At 33.8% G+C, this 26,782-nt stretch overlaps 1 protein-coding gene across 1 annotated transcript in view; it reads left to right on the forward strand.

The window, feature by feature from the left end:
• The window catches only part of SLCO6A1 (solute carrier organic anion transporter family member 6A1), a 114,135-nt gene that overhangs the window by 74,768 nt on the left and 12,585 nt on the right, over nt 1-26,782 (forward strand). Inside the window, exons 11-15 of the mRNA XM_006727798.2 lie at nt 10,300-10,364; nt 12,674-12,811; nt 15,658-15,770; nt 18,113-18,281; nt 20,517-20,592. Coding sequence (XP_006727861.1) covers nt 10,300-10,364; nt 12,674-12,811; nt 15,658-15,770; nt 18,113-18,281; nt 20,517-20,592 — 561 coding nt within the window. The remainder of the gene's footprint in view (nt 1-10,299; nt 10,365-12,673; nt 12,812-15,657; nt 15,771-18,112; nt 18,282-20,516; nt 20,593-26,782) is intronic.

Consider the following 26,782-nt stretch of genomic DNA (forward strand, 5'->3'; position numbering starts at 1 on the left):
GGTTAGATTTTAGTTCTTTTATTTCTCCAGAAAGGGTTTCTCTAGTATCTTCCATGCTTCTTTCAAGCCCAGCTAGTATCTTTATAATCATCATTCTAAACTTTAGTTCCGACATCTTACTAATGTCCATATTGATTAGGTCCCTGGCAGTCAGTACTTCCTCTTGTTCTTTTTTTTGAGGTGAGTTTTTCTGTCTTGTCATTTTGTCCAGAGGAGAATAGATGAATGAGAGAACAAAATGCTAACAGGGTAACAACGACCCCAGAAAAATATACACTAAACAAACCAGAAGAGGCCTGAAATGAGGGGGAAAAAAAGGGAAAGAAAGAACAAAGAAAAAAAAAAGAATACAATCAAATTTGATCAGTCTGGTGACAATCAAATTTGATCAGTGCCACACACTAGATTTTGCACATATTTTGATCTGTTAGAAGAAACTTCTTCCCAAAATTTTAAAGAAAGAAAAACTTATATATGTACAAAAATAAGGGTAAATACAATGAACGGATGGAATATGAATGTAAAGTTGAAAATTATAAAAGATTTTATAATAGGAATTGATAAGAAGTTGGTTGAAAAAAGACAGAAGAGAAATTAAAAAAATAAAGGGAGAGGATATGATCAGGCAGGAGACTAGAACAAAGCCATACACTAGAGATTTAGGGTATATTTTGTTCTGTTCGAAGAAACTGTATCCCAAAATTTTAAAGACAGAACAACTTATATATATATATATATATATATATACCAAAAATAAGGCTAACTACTATGAAGGGATAGAATATGCCTCTAAAAATGAAAAATAAAAAAGGGATTGATAAGATGTTGGTTGAAAAAGGGAAAAAGAAAAATTCCCCCCCAAAAAAATAGAAAAAGAAAAAAAGAAAATTAAAAAAATTAACTTTGAAAGACTAAAGAATCAGGTGGGAAAAAGCCATGAATTCTATGTGCAGTATTCCCCTAGTGCTGGAGTTCTGCTGGTCTCATTGATCAGTAAACTTGGTCTTGGCTGGCTGTTCTTGCTGATCTTCTGGGGGAGGGGCCTGTTGCTGTGGTTCCCAAATATCTTTGGCAGAGGTGGAATTGCCCTGCCCTTGCTGGGTCTGGGCTAAGTAATCTGCTCGGGTTTGCTCTAGGGAGCTTTTCTTCCTTGCAAGCTTTCCCTACAGCTTTGGAGGCTGAGAGTGAAAATGGTGGCCTCCCAATCTCTGCCCTGGAGGAGCCGAGAACTCGGGGCCCCATTCCTCAGTGCACCCCCAGAGAAAAACAGTCAGTCACTCCCATCTCCCCAGTCTCCGGCTGCACTCCGTGCTCACCTGGTCTGTGACTGAGCATTTCTATCTCTGGCACCCGACCCTGTGAGGAGTCTCCAAACCCAGCAGATCCCTGCCATGTGCTCCCGTGCCACTCCTCCCGGGGGAGGAAGGGGAGTCTCCCCGGATCTGCCGCTTGTTGGGTCCCTGCTGGAAGAGCAGTGGCCCGACTGTGCCCCGGATCACAGTTTATGGCAACCCGAGCTGAGAGCCCACTCCTCGGCTCCATCTCTGCAGCTAGCTTCCCCTCTTCGATACCTGGGAGCTCTGACACACTCAGGCACCCTCAGTCTTCCTGTGACCCCAGGGGTCCTGAGACCACACTGTCCCAGCGAGGGTTCCACCTCCCTCTTAGCCACTGGCGCCACATCCCTCAGCAGAGCAGACTTCTAAAAGTTCTGATTTTGTGCTCTGCTGCTCTATCACTTGCCAGTAGCGGCTGATGGAGGCCCCCTCCCCCACCGTCTATCTTCCTGAATATCGCCTCGGATTCACTTCTCTGCAGGTCCAACCTTCTAGAAAGTTGTCACTTTTCTGTTCAGAGAGTTGCTGCTATTCTTTTCTTCGATCTCTTGTTGAGTTCATAGGTGTTCTGAATGGTTTGATCCCTATCTAGCTGAATTCCTGGGACCAGACAAAATTTAGGTCCCCTACTCCTCCGCCATCTTGCTCCTCCCCCCACATGATGAGATTTTTTAAAAAGATTTGTTTACTTGAGAGAGAGAGAGAGCACATGGCAGGGGGGCGGGGCAGAGAGAGAGAATCTTCAAGCAGAGTCCCGCTGAGCAGGGAGCCCGTTGTGGGGATCAATCTCATGACCTATGAGATCATGACCTGAGGTGAAACCAAGAATTGGATGCTTAACGAACTGAGCCACACAGGCACCCCTAACATGACGAAATTTTAAACAGAATACCTTTAAATCTATTTGAAAAAATTGCTATACTTACCACACTGAGTTTTTTGATCAATCAATGAGGTATAGTTCCTTCATTTATTTAAATCCTCATTTATTTCTTCCAAAATTTGTTCATAATTTTTATTTTCAGGATGGAGGTATAAACCTCCTTCATGATTCATTCCTAGGTAATTAATGTTTTTCATACTTAGTATAGCATAGTATAGTGTAGTTGTTTATTGTTGGTACGAAGAATGCAATTCATTCTTGTGCTTTGATCTTTTATTCTGTACATATGCTTATATTAATTTCTAGTGGTTCATTGGTATTTTAACTTCAGATTTTCTATGTACATAATCCTGATCTGCAAAAAATGATTTTTATTATTTTCCAACCCTTATACATTTTTGCCTGATTAAGCTATCCTTTACAGTGCTGAATAGAAGTAATGGTAGTTACTATCCTTGTTTTGTATGTGCATCATGATGATGGCTTTTGGTATTTCAGTGTGAGATATGAAATTTGCTGTAAATTTCACCATTAAGTGTGGTATTGATAACATCTATCAGAATAAGCCAATTTTTTTCATTCCTCATTCACTAAGACTTTTTTTCTAAGACATTTTTTAATGAATAAATTTTGAAATACATTTGATGCATATATTGAGATGATCACAATATCATATTGCTACTTTATTCTAGGAATAAGTTGAACTTGGTCAGTTCCTTGATTCATTTTGCTAATATTTTATGTAGTATTTTTGCATCTGTCTTCATGACTAAGGTTACCTTATAATTTTCCCTTCTTATTAATGTGCTTGTCAGGTTTTGGTCTTAATGTTCTGGTCTCATGAAATGAGTTGGGAAATATTTCCTCTTTTCTTTGTATCTGGGCTATTTTATGAAGGTGTGGTTAAATTTATTTATTTATTTATTTTAATCAAATCTTTGGAAGAAATCACTTGTGTTGTCACCTGGGCACGGAAATTTCTTTGTGGGGTTTTAAATTAGAAATGGAATGCATGTGTGTGTGTGTGTGTGTGTGTGTGTGTGTGTGTGTATGTGTGAGAGAAAGAAAGTGAGAGAAAGAGAAAGAAGCTAATCAACATTTTTGCTTTAATTTTTAATTTCTATCATTTCATTTTTATGTTTATTATATTTTTATTTTATTCACATATATCTTCTGTATATTGATATATATTCCTTTTCTGTCCAAATGTGAATATAGCATTCCAGAAGTCTTAATATGTATTTTTCTCATCCTTTCAATTCAAATATGACTTTTGATGTATTTTTCTTATTTTATTTAGAAGTGTATAGTTTAATTCCTAAACATTTGAAATTTTTTTGTTATATTTTGTTATATATCTTTTATTTATATATAATATAAACATAATTAATATTCCATTTATTTTTAGATGGAGTCCACTTTGTTCAGGAAACATACTTTCATGTTTTCTTCCTTGAAAACTTCTTTGGACTTACAAATTATTTAAGATCTTTTTTATTATGGTACACTTGTCCATTACTACATCATTTTTGCTGTATATATTTTGAGGCTATATTACTTGAAAACAATTTTGAATGCTACAACTTCTTGCTTTATTGACCCTTTAGCCCTTGAAATATTCTAATATTCTTTTTTATCTCTAATAACTTCTTGTCTTAGAATTACTTTTTCTCACTTTAATATTGTTTTATCAGCTATATTTCTATTAGCATAATATATACTTTTCCATTCTATTACTTTCAATCATTCTCTGATTATACATATTTAAGGTATATCTAGTAAGCAGTCTGTAGTTGCCTTTAAAAAAAAAAATCCAGTCTAACACTCTGGTTTCTCTTCAGATCGCATAAATCTTTCACCTTTAAAAAAAATCCAGTCTAATAACTTAGTTTTTAAACTAGACTATATAGACTATTAAATTAAAAATAATTGCTGATATGTTTGGATTTTTGTCTCATTTTAGGATTTGCTTTAAAATATTTTCTACTTGTTCTTTCAGTTCTTTACTTCTTTTACATTGATTATTTTTAGTTTTAATTATTTTCCCTTTATTATTTTGCTAATTATGTATTATTTTATTCTTCTTATAGTAGTCAAGACATTATAAGAGTATATATCATTCATTAGAGTCAAATTTAATTAGTACTCTTACCACTTTCTGGATAATTCAAGGACCTAAGAATACTTTAACTCCATTAACTTTCTTCCAAACTTTTGTTGCTGTTGTCATATATTCTGATGCTACACAAATTTTACAACCTAATGGATGTAATTTTATGTATATTTAATATCATATTATCAGAATCTCTTTATATTTTCCTGCATTTTTTGCTTTCTTCAGAGATCATTTCTTTCTTCAAAAAAATTTTTTACTGTGGGTCTGATAGAAATGAATTTTGTTCATTTTTTGTTTAAAAATATGTTTAATTCACCTTTATTATAAAATTATACTTTGGCTGCTTATGGAATTTCAAGTTTAGTACTTTAAGAAGTACTAAACTGTTTAACTGTTTTCTTGACTTCTATGAGAATGTTTTATTACTATTCCTTTGAATGTAATATGCCTTTTTCTCTAGATGTTTTTAACATTTTTCTTGTCTTTGGTTGTCAGTAATTTTACTATGATATTTCTTAATATGATTTTGTTTGTGTTTATGCTGCATGGAGATTTAAATTTTTCTTATGCCTTTAAAAGACAGGCTTGTTGTCTTTTCCTGTTATCTACTATGATAAGTGTATTAGTTTGCTAGGCTACCATACATAGAAAGGTACCACAGGATGGGTGTCTTAAACAACAGATACTTTTTTTCTCACAGCTCTTGAGGCTAGAAATCTGAGATCAAGGTGTGGGCAGTCTTGGTTCCTTCTGAGGGCTGTGAGGGAAGATCTATTCCAAATCTCCTTGGCTTGTAAATGGCCATTTTTCCTCGATCCTTTACATTGTCTTTGCTCTGTACATTTCTGTGTCCATATTTTCTGTTCTAATGAAGAGACCAGTCATATTGGATTAGGCCCACACAACTGACCTCATTTTAACTTAATTACCTCTCTAAAACCTGTCTTCAATAAGATGGCATTCTGAGGTACTAGAGGTTAGGATTTCAGCATATAAATTTTGGAAGGAAGACAATTCAGCCCATAGCAGTAACAAACCATCTTAAATTTATTACTTAACGACAACACTATATCTTTCTCTCTCATGGCTCTGTGAGTTGACTGAGCTCAATTGGGTAGTTCTTAATTGGTAGTTCTTGAGCTTGTGGTCAGATGCCACATGACACTTAGTCATCTGATAGCATGACTGGGCTGGATTTCCAAGACCACTGACAATTTAGGCTAACTTTTGCTGGGAGCCTAATTGAGGTTGACTGACCATAAGTAGGCTCTTTATGTGACTTGTACTTCTGCTAACAAAGTACAGCAGTTCCAAAAGGGAGCGTCCGAAGTCCTAGTGTTCCAAGAGACCCAAGCATAAGCTACAAGGCAAAAGCAGCAAGGCTTTATTTGACCGAGGCTGGATGTCCAAGAATGTCACTTTTCTGCATTCTATTAGCTATAAAAGTCATGTTTCAGGAAGAGAATCATTAGGTTCCACTTTTTGATGCCAGGAACAACTAGCATGTACAGAAAAGAAAAAAAAAGGAATTGATGCCAGCCATCTTGGGTGATTATCTAGCACAATATCTTTCATTAATTCAGGAAAATTCTCAAATGTTCTTTCTTCAAATATTCCTCTGCTCCATTCTTTCTCTCCTCATCTCTGGGATCTTAATTACACATATCATAAACCTTTCACTGTGTCTATGTGTCTTTTAGTGTCTTTTGCTTTCTAGTTTCATTTGTTTGTATGCTCTGTGCTTTAGACTAAAGTTTTTTCACTTTTCTAATTTTTGATGCTTTAATCTTATCCCCATCTGCTTTTCCATTTACCTATACTCTAGTTTACTAATTATATCTTCATGTGTGTCTAATTAGCTATTAAGTTCACCTACTGAATTCTTAATTCTAATTAGTGTATTTTTCAGTTATAGAATTTCCTTTCTTTTTACTAGATACTAGTTCTCTGATAAAATTGTCTATCTTATCATTTGTTTTCTTGGATATATTAATTCCCCATATTTAAAATCTCTGTCAGGTATGTAGTATCTGAATATTCTATAGAAGTATTATATTGTATTTTTTTCTCTTGTCTCTTTTATAGTTCCTATAATTATTTTTAATCATATGTGAGATTTTGTGTACCAAAAACAATAGAGGCTATAGACATTAATAACGCCAAAATTTTTTTTACAATAACTTTATTTAGATGTACAGAATTGGGACAGTTCCCTGTAATCCAAATAGAAATTTGGTTGGTTTGAGGGTAAGTTTAAGTCTCTAAAAGATCTTACCAGTTTCCAGGTTGCCCTTTATTCTAGGATATAGTCTTTCAAGAGGTCCTGATGGAAAGAAAGCTAAACGTAGGATCCTTCATTCCCTTCATTCTTGGTGAGATTTGAACTCCAGTGTTTATCTTTCTGTTACAATAAAACTTCCAGGAAAAATATTACCAGTTCTTTTTATGTTGTATTGGAAATAATAGCTAATACATTTAGATAAAAATTCATTAAGCTCCAGGATATAAAAAATAGCATACACACACTCATGCATGCATGTGCACACACACACACACCAATTCAGTTAAAAATAATTTTTTAACCTACATTAACTGAAAAATGAAAATAGATTAAGGTCAGTAGTCTGGTTAGCAGAAATAAGTCAATGTCATTTTCCTGGTTTTAATATTATATAATAGTTATATAAGATTTCATCATTGGGGGATGCTGGGTAAAGAACCCATGGTACTTTGTACTATTTTTACAAATACCTGTGAGTTTCAAAAATAAATAATTTCAAAATAAAAAGTAAAAAATAAAATGAAACACATACACACACACACATGAATGTCATGAAAGCAGACTGACTTGAACAGTTGGGAAAGATGTATCCCATATTATGGATTTCTGAAGACCTAACATTACCAATATATCAGTTCTTAAGATAATTGATAATTTTAATGTGATAATCAAAATACAAATATAATTATTGAACTTTAAAATCTGATTCTAAAGTTCTTAGGGAAAAATAATAACAGTAGCTTGGGAATCTTAAACAAAGAAACACAATAATGGAGGCTTAGCCTCATAAGCTAAAATGTACCATAAAGTTTTAATTATTAAAACAATAGTATTGATTTATGAATAGAATGACAGTAAGCCTAAAAATAGATCTCAACTTGTGGGAATTTCATATAAAATGAAAGTGAAATCTTAAAGAAGTGAATCAAAGATCTTTTAGGAAGTGGTTTGAATATAATGAGATAGACTTCAGGGAAAAATGTGGTGTGAGGTGGCGTGCAATGAGGCTGATGTGATCAGGCTGACCGTTGTAAAGTTTTCTGCAATTCTAGATGTTATCATAAGAACAAGGAGAAGCTGTTGAAAGATCCTAGTGGGGCAGTGAAATAATCAGAATTTCAGAGTAAATAAAGGGGAGTATAGCTCAGTGGTAGAGCATTTGACTGCAGAGTAAATAAAAATCACTTTGGCTGTTCCATGGAGAATGGACTGAAAGGATAAGGATGTTTGTTGGGAGATAAATTAAGAAGTCATTTCATTTTTTTTTTAAGGACTAAGATGCAGCCTTGGAATAGGCCAGTGGTCTTAGAGATAAATTTTTTTTTTAAATCAGAAAAAGAGATATGAAAAAGCTGTATTTAAAAAAAAATCACAGTATTTAGTTATTGAATCTGGTCAATGAGGAAACAAGGATGCCTTTTTTCACATTTTGGGCTTGAACATTGCATGATGGTGGATGAGAGTTCCCCTTCTTGTGATAGGGAACATTAGGGGAAGAGCAGCTTTTGGGCAAAACAGGAACTTAAGTCTAGAACTGGTGTCTTTTAAGAAAGATATGGAATGAAAATATAAATTTAAAAGTCATAAGAGATAGTGGAAGCTGCCTTTTTACATTTTGGAAGAGTACTAACAAGTGTTTCATTTATTCCATGAAATTCTTAAGTCATCCTATCATAGCTTTACTTATTAGATGATGTACAAAAGATATTCACTTCCTTGTTAAAATATACTCATTTTTTATTAAATATTTTTAATACATATCTATTATTTATTTTGTTCATTCATTTAAGTGATTATGGGAAATCCTAGGAATCATTACTCTTTTCATCTTGTTTTGTATATCAGAAAGATGGTTATAATCAAACTGAAGGCACATAAATACACCTTAATGATTACACTTATGAGTTATGGTCAGCTCTATATATGCTTCAGAAAGCAACGATAAGCCATGTAATAAAACTACCTGTGCTAAATGAAGCAGAACACACAATTATAGTTAGGCTTATTATTCATATTTCCACATTATACCAAGACCTATACAGAAGTGCGGTTCTAAAATGTGACGCTTTTTTTTTCCTCCCTTAGGAATCTGCTCATTATAGAAGTGTAAATTATTTTTTAATTTAAAAAAGTCATTCTCTTTTGAAGATTGGTTAATTTGTTTTCATTTTCCTAGTAGTAAACATCTGAGGAAAGAATATATATTTTCACCAGGTTGATATGGGTAGAATTACCTCACTTTTTGTAAAATATTCACAAAATATTGTACATATGCTACATTTTAGTAAATTGAGTCAGTTTTTTTTTTTTTAAAGATTTTATTTATTTATTTGACAGAGAGAGACACAGCGAGAGAGGGAACACAAGCAGGGGAGTGGGAGAGGGAGAAGCAGGCTTCCCGCCGAGCAGGGAGCTGGATGCGGGGCTCGATCCGAGAACGCTGGGATCATGACCTGAGCCAAATGGGAGTGGCAGGCAGCGGCAGAGGGAGATGCAGACTCCCTGCAGAGCAGGGGGAGCCCAATGTGGGACTCGATCCCAGGACCCCGGGATCATTACCTGAGCCGAAGGCAGACGCTTAACGACTGAGCCACCCAGGTGCCCCTAAATTGAATCAGTTTGGATAAAAATATTGGTCATACTAGTTTATTGTTCAAGTTCTAGAGCAAGGAAAGAAAGGGTAAGCATAGAGTTTATTTAAAATAAAATGTAGTTCTTAATTTTTTACTTCCTACTATGTTCAAAGGTTGACTTTTTTAAATTATATTTTCATTTTCCAAACTAGTATGTGGTGTTATGCATTTTTTTGAACAAATACCTGCTTTGACCGATAAGAAATACAGAGAGGTTCATTTTTTATATTTGGGAAAGTTATTTTTTGTTTATTTTAGCTTTTGAATAGTGAGGGTAAGAGTCAGAGGTCCAATAGGAAAGAGAAGGCACCCTCCAATTAAGACAATTTGAGCAAGGTTGAAGAAAGTGGCTATTTAAAATGTGGGTGAAGTATAAGAAATCACATGGTACAATATAGTACCTCTGGTCTGTTACCACTTGGCCAGAGGAAAACAGGGGTATGAAGGAGAGAGAACTGTAGAGGGGACTGCTTTGCCTAGGGACCCAGTCAACCTGATATAACTCTGCAGGGAGAGATCCTGGGCATGAACACCTTGACCTCACTTTCCTTCCTCACTCTGGAGCACCCAGTTCGCAAACCCTAACTAGAAGACAGAAAGCAAGAAAGCCTACTGATGTAGTACATTTAGGTCAGCCTTCCAAGACAGACATAAAGGTAGAGAAATGTAGGGAGTGGATCTCACAGGGGCAAAAAGGAGAAATCTAAAACAGTGGGTATGCACCTCAAAATGGAAAATGGTTAAGTGTGAAAGTTAGTGCTAAGTTTTTTCAGCAAAGGAAAAAGAGGTTGGGGCAGAAGGTTTGGTCCATAAATGCTTCCTCCTTGTGAAGAGCAAGAAGCTTTGGAATCAGTTGGCAAGGGGAAGGATATGAAGAAATTGAAGGAGTGGTGCTTCTTTAATTCACCCAGAATGAACTCTGTCAACTGGCTAAAGATTCTTAGTTTGTTTAATTGATGCACAGGAAAAAAAAAAAAACCTTGAATCTAGCAAACATTCTCTATAGCTAATAATGATGTTTTGGTAATATCATTACTATTTGCTTGCAGGATTGTATCAGACAATCAACGTTCTTTGGCCTTGGGTTTGACCTATGTGATTTTGAGAATATTTGGTATGGACTTTTGGCAATCTTTTATTACACTGAATTGTTCATTTTTTGATATGTGTGTCTACATGTATATTTGGAATTTCAAATAAATAATAATGGTTAACTGATACAAAACAAGTGACTGGGGGAACTGCTTTGCAGAATTTAGGATAATATTTATGTAAAAAGGCAATACCTAGTGCAAAGCCCATCCTGTCATATAAAATATGTATTAATATTATATTTGATTAGGAAAATCTATTTGATTAGAGGTATATTCATCAAGTTCACACAAGTGGTTTGGTAAGCTGAAACAAAACACATAACCACAGGATTGCTTGCATGTTTGGAAAGTCACTAACCTAAACTAGTGCTTTTAAACATTTTCAATACCAAAGACTCTGAATCTGATGTTTTCAAGGATTTATGGCCAAAGAAGAAATTGGTCTTGCTGAGGATAATGCACTGTGGACTTCAGACTTTCTTAAATAGCAAACACTAGCTTTCAAATCTGCATTATGACTATATTAGCACCTCTGGTTCAAAAGTTGGTTAAAAATATTAATGGGGTAAGGAAACAAGATTGAACTGGATTGAAGACTGAAAGACATATGATAAATGAAGTCAAGAATGTAGAAAAATTTAAGTGTGGTTTTGATGGGGATCAGAGAAATAATTCAATAACTAGATCAATGTGTGGGGTTAAAATTGCTTTTTTAATCAGGAAAAATAAGAGCATATTTTTATATGAATAATGACCCACTAGATAAAGACAATTTTTTAAAAAGATTTTATTTATTTATTTGAGAGAGAGAGCATGAGCCAAGGGAGAGGGAGGGAGGGAGAGAGGGAGAAGCAGGCTCCTTGCTGAGCAGGGAGCCCAATGCAGGGGCTCCATGCAGGGCTTGATTCTAGGACCCTGGGATCCTGACCTGAGCTGAAGGCAGATGCTTAACCTTAACCGACTAAGCCACCCAGGTGCCCCAATGACAGGTTTGTAATGGAAGAAGGAACATGAGAAACAACAAGTATAGAAATATTTTTTGCAACAGAAAGGAAGCCAGGGAGACTAATACAGTTTTGATGGAAGAGGGTGGAATATTATATTTTAGATACAGACTCGCTCTTATATCTAACAAGATTTTGCCAACAGAGAATTTGAAGCAGAGGATAGAGATTGTCTGATTTACACTTAAAAGATAACTCTGCTTCTGAGGGAGAAATACTTATAGAAGATAAATGTGGAGGAAAAAAAGGCTTCTGCTGAAGTCTAAGTCAGAATTATATTAAATTGGATTTTGGAGGTTGTAAAAGACAGAGAAATCAACATATCCAAGGTATGTCTGGAGTTAGAGTCACAGAGATTTATTATCATGGATTGGAAAATATGATGGAAAATAGAGAAATAATGAATAGTAGGCCTAAGTTTTTCACCTTAAGCACAGAGTGCTAACACTCAATGAGATTGGGAAAACTGGTGATGGATAGTGATCTTTGGCAGGAATCAAGAGTCACGAAGCATGAGGGCCCTGATAGAAGGAAGATGGTTAAGACATGTTAGTTCTGAGATCCTTTTTCTAAAGGCTTTGGGGTGGCTTTTTTTTCTAAGATTTTATTTTTAAGTCATCTCCACATCTAACATGGGGCTGGAACTCACAACCCCAAGATCAAGAGTCATATGCTCCACCAACTGAGCCAGCCAGGCTCCCCACTGGCTCTTTATTTAAGTGATTTTTACTTCAATTTTAGCTGAAATTGTTGCTGAGCAGATGCTGTCTCTGAGTATATAGAGATTTACCTCAGGCAGCACACAACTGTTCCTCGGGATTTGAGGTTCTCTGAATTTAGGGGTTGCTACAAACATACCAAAGCATTTACATTTTCAGTTTTTTCTCTCAATATCTTGATAACAGATGTACATTGCATTATGAAACTAACTTATCATTGATTGAAAATTTCACAATTCGAAATCTTTGGAGGTATACTGAATTCCCAAAAATAATATTTAATATCTCTCTCTTACTTTCTCCTAAATTTTTAATTGAAAAATTAAAAGTTGTGAGATGTCTACTACATAACAATAAATATGTACATCATTCTAAAAATATGAAAGATACTAAGTTTTATACCTGCAGAAATAAGGATTTTTTAAAAATACAGTCATTGTTTCCAGATATTAATAATCCTATTTGTAAGTAAATTCTTAGCTAATTTTAAATGATATATGTAAATGTGATGATGACTAAATATATGTTTAATTTTAGAATAAAAACATTCTTATCCTTACTTGAAGTGTTTTCATGGAGAATTTACAATTACTGCATTTTTCATAGGGACGATACCTGGACCAATACTTTTTAAAATGGCAGGAGAAACTTCTTGTATCTTTCGGGAGACTGAATACTGTGGAAAAAAAGGAAATTGTTGGATCTATAATAAGATGAAAATGGCTTACCTTATGGTAGGAGTATGTAAGTGATACCTATTGAAGAAATATAGAAAAGTATAATTGTTCTAAAAGAGGAAATATAGAAAAGTATAATTGTTTTAAAAACATATAGTTGTTTATAATAGTGTGCAGTAATAAACTGTGAACAAATGGATACTTTGATGATTAAAGAAGCCTTATTATATAGAAAATATTTTAGAAACTAAAGTTTTATAGTATTTATATGAATATTTGAGTCACTCCACTAAATACACAATTGTTTTATGTTACTCCTGAATAAAGGGTGGTAATTAGCAAAATTTCAATTTAAGAAGCAATTTTGTCCATATACATATACAACCAAGTTGCTCGACCTTGTGACAATTTCCATTTCCATAGTAAAGGACTGGATAATTAAAAAAATTTTTTTCACACACCTAAAGAACATAAAGATATTTTTATCCTACTTAAATGTAAGTTTCGCAGTTTCTTTTGCTTAATGATATAACAATCCACATAGCAGGCATTCATTATTTGTTGAATAAATAAGAGATATGGGGAATTGGGATACTATGGTGATATGAGCTATGGTCAATGTTGAGAAAGTCTAAATAGGCTTGCATTACTTTAGAAAATTCACTAGATCTTCCTGGGTCTCAATTTATTCATCTGTAAAATGAGGATGTTGGACTACATAATTTCTGAAATGTTAATCAGTACTAACATTTTGTGATTTTATTGCATAGATGATATTGGTGTGATAAATACTTAAAAGTCTTTATATGTTTTGTGATTTTAATGAGTGGGTTCATTAATTCAAAGAAACACATAATAGACTCTAATATTTAACAGTAACAAATACCTCTGTGATAAAGTGTACAGTGGTGTCCTGTAATTCAAAAGTCAGTTATCCAGCCAGCTTAGTCTACATTGAACACTGAGTAAAGTAAAATTTTAGAAAACAATTAAAAAGTAAAAAAATGACATTTAAGTAGTCAGAATTAATTTCTCAGAGATAATTCAACAAAACTAGGCATTGTTCGTAAGTAAGTCCTCTTAAGACACTGAGCCTTTTAATTTTTATTTTAGATATAACTAGCATGCTTACTTATTTTCAAACAGCACATAATTGAGAAAACTGGTGAACTGCTAGAGATCCTGCCAAGGAGCTACTAAGAGGAGATAACAATAATAAAGAAATAGGGAATTACGTCTGAAAGGACAAACACAGAAACTACAACAGGAATATGCTTTTGTGGCAATTTAATGTCAACTAGTTTGACATTTTAAAGTTCTGACCATCAAAAGAAATAATTAAAAGATAGACAGCGACAGTTTAGAAGGTAAAATGTGAAAAAGAACCAATGTCCAAAGTATATAAAGCACTCTCATTAATCAATAATAAACAAAGGATAGACATGGAAAAAATAGACAAAGGACACGAAAGAACGCATCACAAAAGCGGATAATCAAATAGTCAATAAATAATGGTTTGGATAAATTGTGATAAAATCAACAATGCAATAGTATACAACAATGAAAATGAAAACTACACAACGGCACAAATAATGGATGAATCATACAAACATAACGTTGAATGAAAGAAACCAGAAACAAATGATTATGCAGTGTATGATACCACTTACTTACATAGTTTTGACCTGTTATAAATATACTTCAAAAGTGAACAAAACTAACCCTTTTGGGTTAGTGACTTTGAGAAAACATGAAGGAAGGCTTCTGGGATGTTGACAATGTTTTGTTCTTGATCCAGATGCTGGTCACACTGTGTTTAGTTTGTGAAAAATGTATCAAGTAGTACTCTTAAAAATATTGAGATGTAATTAAGATACAATTAGCATAGATCTTAGGTGTTTAGTTTGATGGCCTTTGATAATTGAGTGCACCTATGTACCCAGCACCTCATTCAAGTTGTAGAAATTTCCCCCATATCCCTTTTCAGTCCATTTCCTTCCTCTACAGATAAACCTCTTTGAGATTTCTATTACAGTATGTTGGTTCTGCACGTTCTAGCAATTTATACAAATGTAATGCAGTATATACAGTTTTTTTTTTTTCTGTGTTGCTTAATATGCTTTGGGGAGATTCATTTGTGATATTCCATAGCAGTAGTTTGTGCTTTTAAAAAATCTCTGAATACTACGTCATTTTGTAAATATACTACAATTTATCCATTTTTCTTGTTAAAATTCATTTGGGTTGTTTACGGTGTTGTGCTATTAAAAATGTATGAAAATCATTGTGTCATTATAAATGACGGACTAATGTTTCTTACTTTATCTTTTGTAACCACTATAATTGATATTGTCAGATAATTGATATTGTTGCTCTAAAATATTTTTTACTTTAATTTTCAGGGTCATTTGCATCCTAAGCTCAAGTACTTTTATATAATGCTTGTAATATATTTTCTGAAACATGAAACATGAAAATGAATAAAAACCCTAATAATCAACTAATTTTTCTAAAATATTTGTTTTTATTTGGAAAATGGTGAATATTTCAAAAAGAGTGAAGCTTCATGAAGTTAATTTATGTTCCAGTTCTTATTGATATTTAAATTTTGATAGCAGAAATGTATTTTTAAGCTTTAGAGTTAATACATTCTGTGAAATAATAACACATCTTGCATTTTTCTTGGGCTGTATCTTTAAGAAATCTAAAAGTTTTTGTAAACATTACAAAAATCTCCTTTAAATAACTTGATATAAGTTTATGACATTAATTACATTTTACAATTGGAGAATTGATATTTTATAGAGATGAAATATACTTAGTTTTTCTTTGGTAATTGGCATTCTTTCCACAAATATTTTTGCTCTAAATAGATTGATACATCTGATGCTTGTATTTTTTTTTTTAATTTAGGTTCTGTTTGCAAAGTATTCACTATCTTCTTCACTGCTATTGCATTTTGCCTATATAAATGTTTATCAAAGGAGGACAATGACATCCTGCATACACCTATAAAGAATCTAAAAGTAAAAAAAAAGGGAAAGAACTGATTTATAACTGGATCATCAATGTGGAAGAATTATACACTGTCAGTCCATCAATGGAATGCTATATTAATAAAATTTGAAATAATTACAATATTGTTACACGTTTAATAAATTAATGTGATTCATGTGACCCCATAAGTTTTATGATAATTTGAGTACAAATATAATAATAGGGTCTCTGTGTTTTAGATTTTTAAAAGATATTGTAAAATACACATTTAATACTTTCAATAGAGAATACTTTGAAAGAAGAAGATGAAGCAGAAGTGGGAAAATACATGTAAGTTAATTCTGACTACAGTGATATCATATGTGTTAGTTATTAGCCTCTGGATATGTAGGACTACTTAGGTTTCATATAGTTTATTCTTATTACTTTTCATTTGGGCTGTGGATATTTGTTTCTCTAATTTTTCAAAATAACATTAGATTTGTCAATCCAGTTCATATAATAAAAAATTAAGTTAATGTCATATTTATTCTCCAAAAGAAGCTAGTTTTAAACCATTTAAAAATTATCATTTTATTTATCTTTTATTTCACCACAGAGAGATTTCTTTAGAAACTTTCTCTGGTCAATTGACCAATTTGCAATATACATTTTTATGCTCCTTTAATTTTATTGGACACAAAATTCAATATGATCATATATTTTTACTTTGACCTTAGTTTTATTGATAAAGACTATCTGATACCTGATTTCCATTTTTGTGCTTTTATGTTTCATTGTATTATAATTATAATTATCCCATGCGAAAATATATTCAAATTTCAATGTAGAAAATGTGTCAACCATTTGTGGAATTTTTCTTAAGCTTAAATATGTTTCTCTAGAGAGTTTTTTAATAATTATTTCATGCATCATTGTACATCCATCCAAATTATATAGCAGTTTTCTAAATATTGGAATAAAAATCAGATTGTTATAAAACAAAAACTTCTCTACATTGTTTCCATTGTTCTCTTGGGAGAAGAAACAATTGACAATATTTCTCCTTTATTATACACATTAGTCAATGACCCTGCGTGTAAGGGTAGACATTGTCCTATTCTTTTTTTTTTTCTCCAAATTTTTATTTAAATTCCAGGTAGTTAACATACAGTGTAATATTAGCTTCAGGTGTAGAATGTAGTGATTTCTCACTTACATACAACACCCAACGCTCATCACAAGTGCCCTACTTAATCCTCATCACCTATTTAACCCATCCCCCCTGCACACCTCCCCTCCAGCAACCCTCAGTTTGTTGTTTATAGTTAAGATTGTTTCTTGGTTTGCCTCTCTTTCCCCCCAGCCCCATGCTCATTTGTTTTGTTTCTTGAATTCCACATATGAGTGAAATCATTTGGTATTTGTTTTTCTCTGAGTTATTTCGCTTAGCATAATAGTTTCCAGTTTCATCCACATCACTACAAATGGCCTATTCATGGTATTGGCTGGCAGAAGGAAATGTGAAGCGTAAGTATTCATATTTTACTATATATCTTTCTTCCTTAACTTCAACATGCTTTTATGAAAACCTATAAACTAGTCTTTATGTGAAATTCTACTTGACTGCTTGACTCTTCTCTTCGGACCAGTAGGATTGCAGAGTATCTGTGGATCAGAATGTGAAAACAGGAGTTTCTCCTTTAAAGATTCTATGAGATCTGTTGCTGTGCCCTACATTCAGAAAAGAAAATTCACACATGATGTTTACCTAAGTAGTAGAAATGTATCTATGGTGATCTGTATTTTCATAATAGAATACCTTCTTATGAAATATTTCTCATGTTTTTAAAGTGTGTAGGATTTTAAACATCAGTGTATAAAAGTTTTTCTAGGAAAATTAAGGTTTAATAGTTTTAGGTTATTCATATTGTCTCTTAATATTCTTCTGTCTAAAGATATTATCTGAAAATTTATACAACCAGGAAATAAGGTAAAACAATAACACTCAGATCCATTTTGAAGGTGCTTGTTGCATGTGTATATGTATATGTATATATTATCTATAGATCTGTCCTGTTTTCAAAAAACAAAGGTAAAACAAAAATTATAATAATTTGGGGAGTAGTGTTAAGACTTTAAATTTGATAATAGCTTTCTGATACAAAAGAACATTTGTTTCTGTCACAAGTATATAATGGATTGGTAAATAGGAAAATGATGTAAGTATAACCCAGAAGTTTCATTGGTTAACACCAAGTTAGCAGCTTTTGAAACAATCAGGGGAATCTTTCTTACTATTAAACAAAAACCTTAGCAATAAATGAAATCTTAAGAAAAACCAGCTAAAGATCCTATAGTAGTACCTTCCTTTGGAATCAGTTTTGAATAGTTTGATGCTCTGGATAATCATTATGCTTTTTACAATGTTAACGTATCCAGTGGGGCTGCAAATGCAGGTGAAGAAGCTGCAAAGATACTTCTAAATATTTTTATTTTTGATAAGACTTACCTCTATCGGGAATGGGTGTCGTCCAGGAGCTATATCTCAATGGAAGAAGGTGAGTCCCAGTGTTTAAACCTACGAAAGCTAACTCTGGTACTGGGTGAAAACCTAGCTGGTACTGGGTGAAAACCTAGAGTGGATTTAGCTGTGCTAAAATGTATTAAGATTGTGGTTGCATTTGTTAGAACTCTAGTTACAAAGTTGCAGTGGTTTACCTCTACATGTTTTCTCCAGAAGCCTAGTTATTTCTGGTGGTTGATTTGGCCTAAGGGGATGTTTTAGAGGAATGCACACATTATTATAGCAGAAATGCTTATATTTTTAGAATTGAGAGCTTCGAGTTGCATGTTCTCCAAAATCGTAGGATAATTACCATGAAAATCCTAGTTCCTTTTTAAAAATTAATTCTTATTAATATTGGATTAAAGATTTCCGGTTTTAACATGTAGCATTCAATCTTCCATATGTAGTCTAGAAAAATATCAAGTTTTGATGTATTAGTGGCATATTTCCCTTCTCATCACTAAGAGTTTATTCTCATTTTTCCCAAGCTTTGTTAGTATATAATTTATAGACAGCACTGTATAAGTTTAAGTTGTACAGCATAATGACTTGACTTACATCCATTGTTTAATGATTACCAAAGTAAATTAGTTAACATCCATCATCTCATATAAATACAAAAAAGAAAGAAAGGAAATCAATGTTTTTTGCCTCATGTTAAGAACTCTTTAGTATCTCCCCTCTTAACTTTCAAATATACTATAAGCAGTGTTAACTGTAGTCATCATGTTGCACATTATATCTCCAGTACTTATTTATCTTATACTGGAAGTTTGTATATTTGACCCACCTTTGTCAGATTCCACCCCCTCACCCAAACCTCTACTTCTGGTAAGCACAAATCTAATCTCTCCTTCTATGAGTATGGTTTTTTGTTTGTTTGTTTGTTTTATATTCCACATATAAGTGAGATCATAAAGAATTTGTCTTTCTCGGGGCGCATGGGTAACTTAGTCTGTTGAACGTCCGACTCTTGGTTTCAGCTCAAATCATGATCTTATTGTTGTGGGATCGAGCTCCACATCAGGCTCTGTGCTCAGTGTGGAGTTGGCTTGAGATTCTTTCTCCCTCTCCTTTTGCCCCTATTCTCTCTCTCTCTAAAACGAATAAATAAAATCTTAAAAAAAAATTGTCTTTCTTTGTCTTACTTATTTCACTTAACATAATGCTCTACAGGTCCATCCGTGTTATCACAAATGAAAGGATTTCTTTCTTTTTTTATAGATGAATAATATTCTATTGTATATACATATACCACAACTTCTTTATCATTGATGGACACTTAGGTTGTTTCATGTTTTGACTATTGTAATAATGCTATGAACATGGGAATGCTGATATCTCTTTGATGGTGTATTTATTTATTTTGGATATGTTTCCAGGAGTGGAATTGTGGATCATATGGTAGTTCTATTTTAAGTTTTGAGCAACCTTCATACTGTTTTCCATAGGAGGTGTACCAATTTATAAAGGTACTAACAGTGAACAAGGGTTTATTTCCCCACATCCTCATCAGCATTTGTTACCTCTTGTCTTTTGATGATAGCCATTCTAACAAGCATGAGGTGATATCTCAGTGTGGTTTTGATTTGCACTTCCCTGATGGTTAATGATGTTGAGCATGTTTTCATGTACCTCTTTGCCATCTGTATATCTTCTTTGGAAAAATGTCTATTCAGATACACTGTCCATTTTTTAATTGGATTGTTTGTTTGGCTGTTGAGTTGTAGGAGTTATTTTTATATTTTTGAATATTAACCCCTTATCAGTTATATAATTTGCAAATATCTTTCCAAGTGGTAAACTGTCTTTTCATTCTGTTGATCATTTCTTTTGCTGTGCAAAAGGTTTTTAATTTGATGTAATCCCACTTGTTTTTTTTTTATTTTGTTGCTTATGCTCTAGTTTACAGATCCAATAAAATCATTGCCAAGAGCCATCCTGAGGAACTTTCCTATGTTTTCTCCTACGTGTTTTATGGTTTCTGGATTTACATTCAAGTCTTTAACCCTTTCTAGGTTAATTTTTGCAAGTGGTATAAAGTAGGGATCTAATTTCATTCTTTTACATGTGAATATCCAATTTTTCTCATCACGTTTATTGAAGACCCTCATTTCTCCATTGAGTATTCTTGAAATCTTTGTCAAATATTAATTGACCATATATGCATAGGTTTATTTCTGGGCATTTGATTATGTTCCGTTAGTCTATGTGTTTGTATTTATAGTGGCACCAAAATGTATGGATTGTTCTCCTGACCTTGGTGTGCATCTTTATGACCATTATTTTGAACTTTTTATGAGGTAAATCATTCATCTTCATTTCATTAAGATCCATTTCTAATATTTTTAACTTTTACTTTAATTTCAGTGTTGATTACAGTGTTATATTAGTTTCAAGTATACAACAGTAATTCAATAGTTCCATTTATTACTCAGTGCTCATCAAGATAAGTGTACTCTTCATCCCCTTCACTCATTTCACCCATCCCCCAATCCACCTCTGCTCTGGCAGCCATCTGTTTCTTTTCTATACTTAAAAGTCTGTGTTTTGGTTTCTCTCCCTTTTCTTTTCCTTTGTTCATTTGTTTCTTTTCTTTTTCTTTTTTTTTTTTTTAATTTTTTTTTTATTTGACAGAGAGAGAGATAGCGAGAGAGGGAACACAAGCCGGGGGAGTGGGAGAGGGAGAAGCAGGCTTCCCGTGGAGCAGGGAGCCTGATGCGGGCCTCGATCCCAGGACCCTGGGACCATGACCTGAGCCGAAGGCAGACGCTTCACGACTGAGCCACCCAGGCGCCCCATTTGTTTCTTTTTTTTTTAAGATTTTATTTGAGAGACAGCACACAAGCAGGATGGAGGGGGAGGGGTAAAAGGAGAGGGAAAAGCCGACTTTCTGCTGAGCAGGGAGCCTGATGCGGGGCTGGATCCTAGGACACCGGGATCACGACCCAAGCTGAAGGCAGACACTTAACTGACTGAGCCACCCAGGCACCCCTCATTTGTTTTGTTTCTTAAACCCACATATGAATGAAATCATATAGTATTTGTCTTTACCTGACTTATTTTGCTTAGCATTATATCCTCTAGGTCCATCCATGCTGTCGTGAATGGCAAGATTTCATTCTTTTTATGGCTGAGTAATATTCCATTGTATAGATATATACCACATCCATTTTATCCATTCATCTATTGATGGACACTAGGGCTGCTCCATAATTTGGCTATTGTAAATAATGCTGCAGTAAACATAGGGGTGCTTATAGCTCTTCAAATTAGTGCTTTTGTATTCTTTTGTTAAATACCCAGTAGTCCAATTACTGGATCATGGGGTATTTCTACTTTTAATTTTTTGAGGAGGCTCCATACTGCTTTCCATAGTGGCTGTACCAGTTTGTATTCCCACCAACCATGCAAGAGAGTTTTTTTCTCTACATCCTCAGCAACACCTGTTTTTTTTTTAATTTTAATTTTTATTTAAAATAAATTTAGTTTTTTGAGTTTTTGATTTTAGCAACTCTGATAGGTATGAGGTGATATCTCATTGTGGTTTTGATTTGCATCTCCCTGCTGAAGGGTTATGTTGAACATCTTTTCACGTGTCTGTTGGCCATTTGTATGTCTTCTTTGGAGAAATGTCTGTTCATGTCTTCTGCCCATTTTTAAATTGGATTATTTGGTTTTCTTTGGTGTTGAGTTGTATAAATTCCTTATATATTTTGGATGCTAACCCTTTATTGGATGTCATTTGCAAATATCTTCTCCTATTCAGTAGGTTGTCCTTTAGTTTTGTTGACTGTTTCCTTTGCAGTGTAGAAATTTTTCTTTTGATGAAGTTCCAATAATTTATTTTTGCTTTTGCTTTCCTTGCCTCAGGAGACATACCTAGAAAAATGTTGCTATGGCTGATATCAGAGAAATTACTGCCCATGCTCTCTTCTTGGATTTTTATGGTTTCAAGTCTCACATTTAGGTCCTTAGTCCATTTTGAGTTTATTTTTTGTGTATGGTGTAAGAAAGTGGTCCAGTTTATTTCTTTTGCATGTAGCTGTCCAGTTTCCCTATACCATTTGTTGGAGAGACTGTCTTTTTACCATTGCGCATTCTTGCCTTCCTCACTGAAGATTAATTGACCATGTAACTGTGGGTTTATTTCTACATTTTTTATTCTGCTCTATTGAGCTATGTGTCAGTACCATAAATTTTGATTACTACAGTTTTGTAATATAACTTGAAGTCTGGAATTGTGATACTTGCAGCTTTGTTTCTTGTTTTCAAGATTCCTTTGGCTATTTGGGATCTTTTATGGTTCCATAAAAATTTTAGGATTGTTTGTTCTAGCTCTGTGAAAAATGCCATTGGAATTTTTATAGGGATTGCATTGAATGTGTAGATTGCTGAAGATAGTATGGACATTTTAACTATATTAATTCTTCCAATAATGAGCATGGTATATCTTTCCTTTGTTTATATTGTCTTGCCTAGGTCTAGTGCAATAGTGAATATATTAATACAAATAAATACTAAAACTTCCAAAATTCAGTAAGCAAAATACAAACCTCTAAAAAAAAAAAAGAGCATTTCATAGAGGAGGAAAAACAACTGCCCAATAATCATGAAAAAATGTGACTAAGAATTTAATTAGTAATTATGAGAACACAAATTGAAATACATCATAAAGATGCTATTTCATACTCATTAGAACTGCAAAAATTTAAAAACCATAACAAAAACTCTTGCTGCAGCTTTGGATGAACAGAATCTCTCTTAGACTACTGGTGGAAGTGTAAAGTGTTGCAGGCATTGTGGATAGCCATTTAGTTTTTTATCTTGAAAATGTATACCCTATAACCCAGAAATTCCATTTCTGGAAATATATATTTTAGAAAATTCCTTCATGTGGTCAAAAAGACTATATGTTCAGGGGCACCTGGGTGGCTCAGTTGGTTAAGCATCTGCCTTTGGCTTAGGTCATGATCTCAGGGTACTGGGATCAAGTCCCACATCGGGCTCCCTGCTCAGTGGGGAGCCTGCTTCTCCCTCTGCCTCTGCTGCCCCCCCCGCCCCTGCTTGTGCTCTCTCTCTCTGTCAAGTAAATAAATAAATAAATAAAATCTTAAAAAAAAGAGACATATTCAAAAATATTTATAGAAGCATTGGTTTATATCAGGAAAGATGGAAAAAATACTAGTATTAATAAGATAATGCATCAACAAATTGTGCTATTTTTGTACTGGAAACCATACTACTATGAAAGTGAATGTAATTGAGGTGTTGTTATCAAAATGAATACATCTTAAAAAATTTTAACAAAAATGCCATATATATATGTTTATAATATGCAATATTATTTATGGGCATATACATTTGTAATAGAATTATAAAAAAAATTAAGGGAATGATAAAACATCAGTTGTAGCAGCAAAGTTAACATGCTGCATTGCTCACATCCATCCACTGGGGGGAAAAATAAACTCTCTTCCCAAATTTGAAAAGAAAAACAACAACAACAACAACAACAACAACACTCCTTTGCTTCAGTCTGGTTGGACAAATTTTAGTTCCATGCCCACACCTGGAACAATAACAGTTGCAAAGGTAATAGTAACCAGATTGACTTAAATTTGAGCTCCTAAATTAATTATTTTCCAAGGGGAATATAATTGCCATAATTAGATGATTTAATCATTCTTGGCCCTGGAATTGAACGTGGGATCAGCTTCCTCTAGGTCCCATGAGCAGTTTGGGAGAGGTATATATCATGAACAAAATGGAATTTTTTTAGGAAGAAGAAATCTGTAGGAGTTAAAGTGTTACAGTGATTAGAACTATAGGAGTAACAGTGGAATTATGGGTAGAATGTGAATGGTGAGGATTGAGAGGTGAGGGAGTGAGAAAAGGGGAAGAAAGAGAGTTGGGATGGGTGGAGAGAGAAAGGGAGGGTAATTAAACTTGGTACACTTGTAGTTGGCTTGTAGGCTTTTATATAGAGTGTTGCCATTTATTAATATGGTGAATCATAGGAAGAATAGAGAATTTAGAAGAGGAGATGAGTTCAATTTTGAACATACTGAGTTTGAGGTACCAATGAGGCAGCCAAGTGCCATCTGGCAGTTGAAAATAAAGATCTAAAGCTGAGGAGAGAGATTTCAATTGGAGCCATAATTGGGGATCATCAGTACAACAATAATTATTTGATCCATGGAGAAAAGATCAATTTTCTCAAGAAAGGAAAAGAGTCTACTACAAACTGAGGAATTCTAAAGAATATAACATGTAAGAAATGCTTAGAGGAAGAGACTAAGAAGGAAAAGCAAGGAGAAAACCAGAGCTGAAATCAATACAATCATGGCAAGGTAAGAGGGTATAGGAAGATGATGGGAGCAGTCAGAATTGCCACATGTCGCTGAGAGTTCAAGGGAAGTAATGATAATGTTTGCTGGATTTAGTAACAAAGAGTTTGTTGGAAACTAGAATGAGAGAAATTTCAGAGAATTGTAAGAACAGAAGCCAGTGGCAATAGATCAAGAAATGTGTTGGAGACGAGCAATTGGACACATCATATGTAAACAAGATCTTCTATAAGTATAACCGTGAAAAAAAGTATAGATGTGAATAGAAGATGTAAGTCTGTAGTTGGCTGCAGTGCCGAGGTTTGTTGAGGGTGGCAGATGAAGTAATTGTTGCTATGTGTTGTGATGGCTGGTTTGAGCATGTTCAAAGCTAATAAGCAAGTAGGAAGAGATTGGGGTCTAAGAACAAGAATATAATAGCACAAGATTACTAAGAAGGGGATAGGATGGGTTCCAAAGCACCGGAAGAAGTATTAGCTTTATTAAAGAGAGAGGACCTCTTTTGCAACAGAGATCACAAAGGAAGGGATGGGTGCAACTGCAGGTAATTTTGTAGGTTTGGTGGCTGGAATTTGAGCCCACGAAATCTTCTGAATGTGTCTCCTCTCCTTACAGTCATTTCCTCATTATCTAACTTTTGCAACCTATGTTCTATTACATAAACAGCATGATACCTCTATAACTGGTCTCTTGGCTTTTTTCTTCTTCCAAACCACTCCTTTCCATGTTGTGAAAGGAATCTTTTTAAAATGTCAATCTGATCATGTTATGCAATGAGTTGTAATTGTTTAACTGCCTGGCTCTTTTCTAGATAAGGAGACTATGAAAGGAAGTATTGTGTTGTTCATTACTCCTGTTCTCTTTTTTATGTAATGAATGTTCAAAAAATTTTAGTTGGATGAATAAATGGCTGGTGACTTTATCTTTAATGCCATTGGCACCAAAGTATTTGTTTTTTATTGAGATTATCAGAAAATCGATTGCTGAATACAAGTATAAAATCTTCTGTGGGACTTTGAGAATTCACAATTAAGATCTTAAGGACGTCTTTTCAAAGTCACTTCCCAAATTGCTCAAGCCTCCCTCACTTGCTATTTAAAAGCCTATTTCAGCAGTTTGTTCAATTGTAGGTTGAATTGTGTCCCCACAAAAGATATTTTTTGAGTCCTAATCTTGAGTACCTGTAAATTGGACCTTCTTGGGAAAGAGGATCTTTTTCTTAATTCTTTTTTTTTTTTTTTTTTGAAGTTTCATTTATTTTAAATAATCTCTACAACCAACGTGGGGCTCAAACTCATGACCCTGAGATCAAGAGTCACATGCTCTTCTGACTGAATCAGCTAAGCACCCTGGGAGATAGGATCTTTGAAGATGGAATCCAGTTAAGATGAAGTTGTAGTGGATTAGGGTGGACCCTAATTCAATGACTGGCATCCATTTAAGAAGAGAGAGATTTGGATACAGAACACACAGGGGAGAACACTGTACGAAGAATAAGGCAGAGATTGGAGTGATACATCCAAAAGCCAAGGAACACCAAGAAGTGTAAGGAGGGAGAAGATAGGAAGACTTCTTCCCTAGAGCCTCCAGAGGGAGCATGGCCTTACTGATAACTTGATTTTGAACTTCTAGTCTCTAGAACTGTGAGAGAATCAAATTATGTTGTTTTAGCTACCCAGTTTGTGGTACTTTGTTATGACAGCTTTAGGAATCTAATACACCTTATATATGTATATATTTTTTCTTGATTAGATTTATTTAAGGAATCTTATGAAAATTCCAACTAGATAGGTCTTCTCACTTCTTGAATGAAAGTTTTTCACTCTCATCCATCCAGGCAGCTATTCTTTCCCATTACAACATAAAATTCAAACAACACTGCATTAACTTTATTATCTTTAGAATAAAAATGCACTAATCCCATGGCTTTGTTTTTTTTTAATTTCCTCTATGACTTTTTTTTTTTTTATTTCAATGTTGTTGTTTGACTAGGAAGAAAGATTTTAAAGGACATTAATTTGTTTAAACGGCTATGCATGACACTTAGGAAACCACGTAGGTGGTGGGAAAGATTTGCCACCAGTCATGGACTTCACAAAGAAATTTTTTTTTTTTAAAGATTTTATTTATTTATTTGACAGAG

Source organism: Leptonychotes weddellii, chromosome 7, assembly GCF_054177405.1.
Source record: "Leptonychotes weddellii isolate Sample4059 chromosome 7, ASM5417740v2, whole genome shotgun sequence".
Taxonomy (NCBI): Eukaryota; Metazoa; Chordata; class Mammalia; order Carnivora; family Phocidae; genus Leptonychotes; species Leptonychotes weddellii.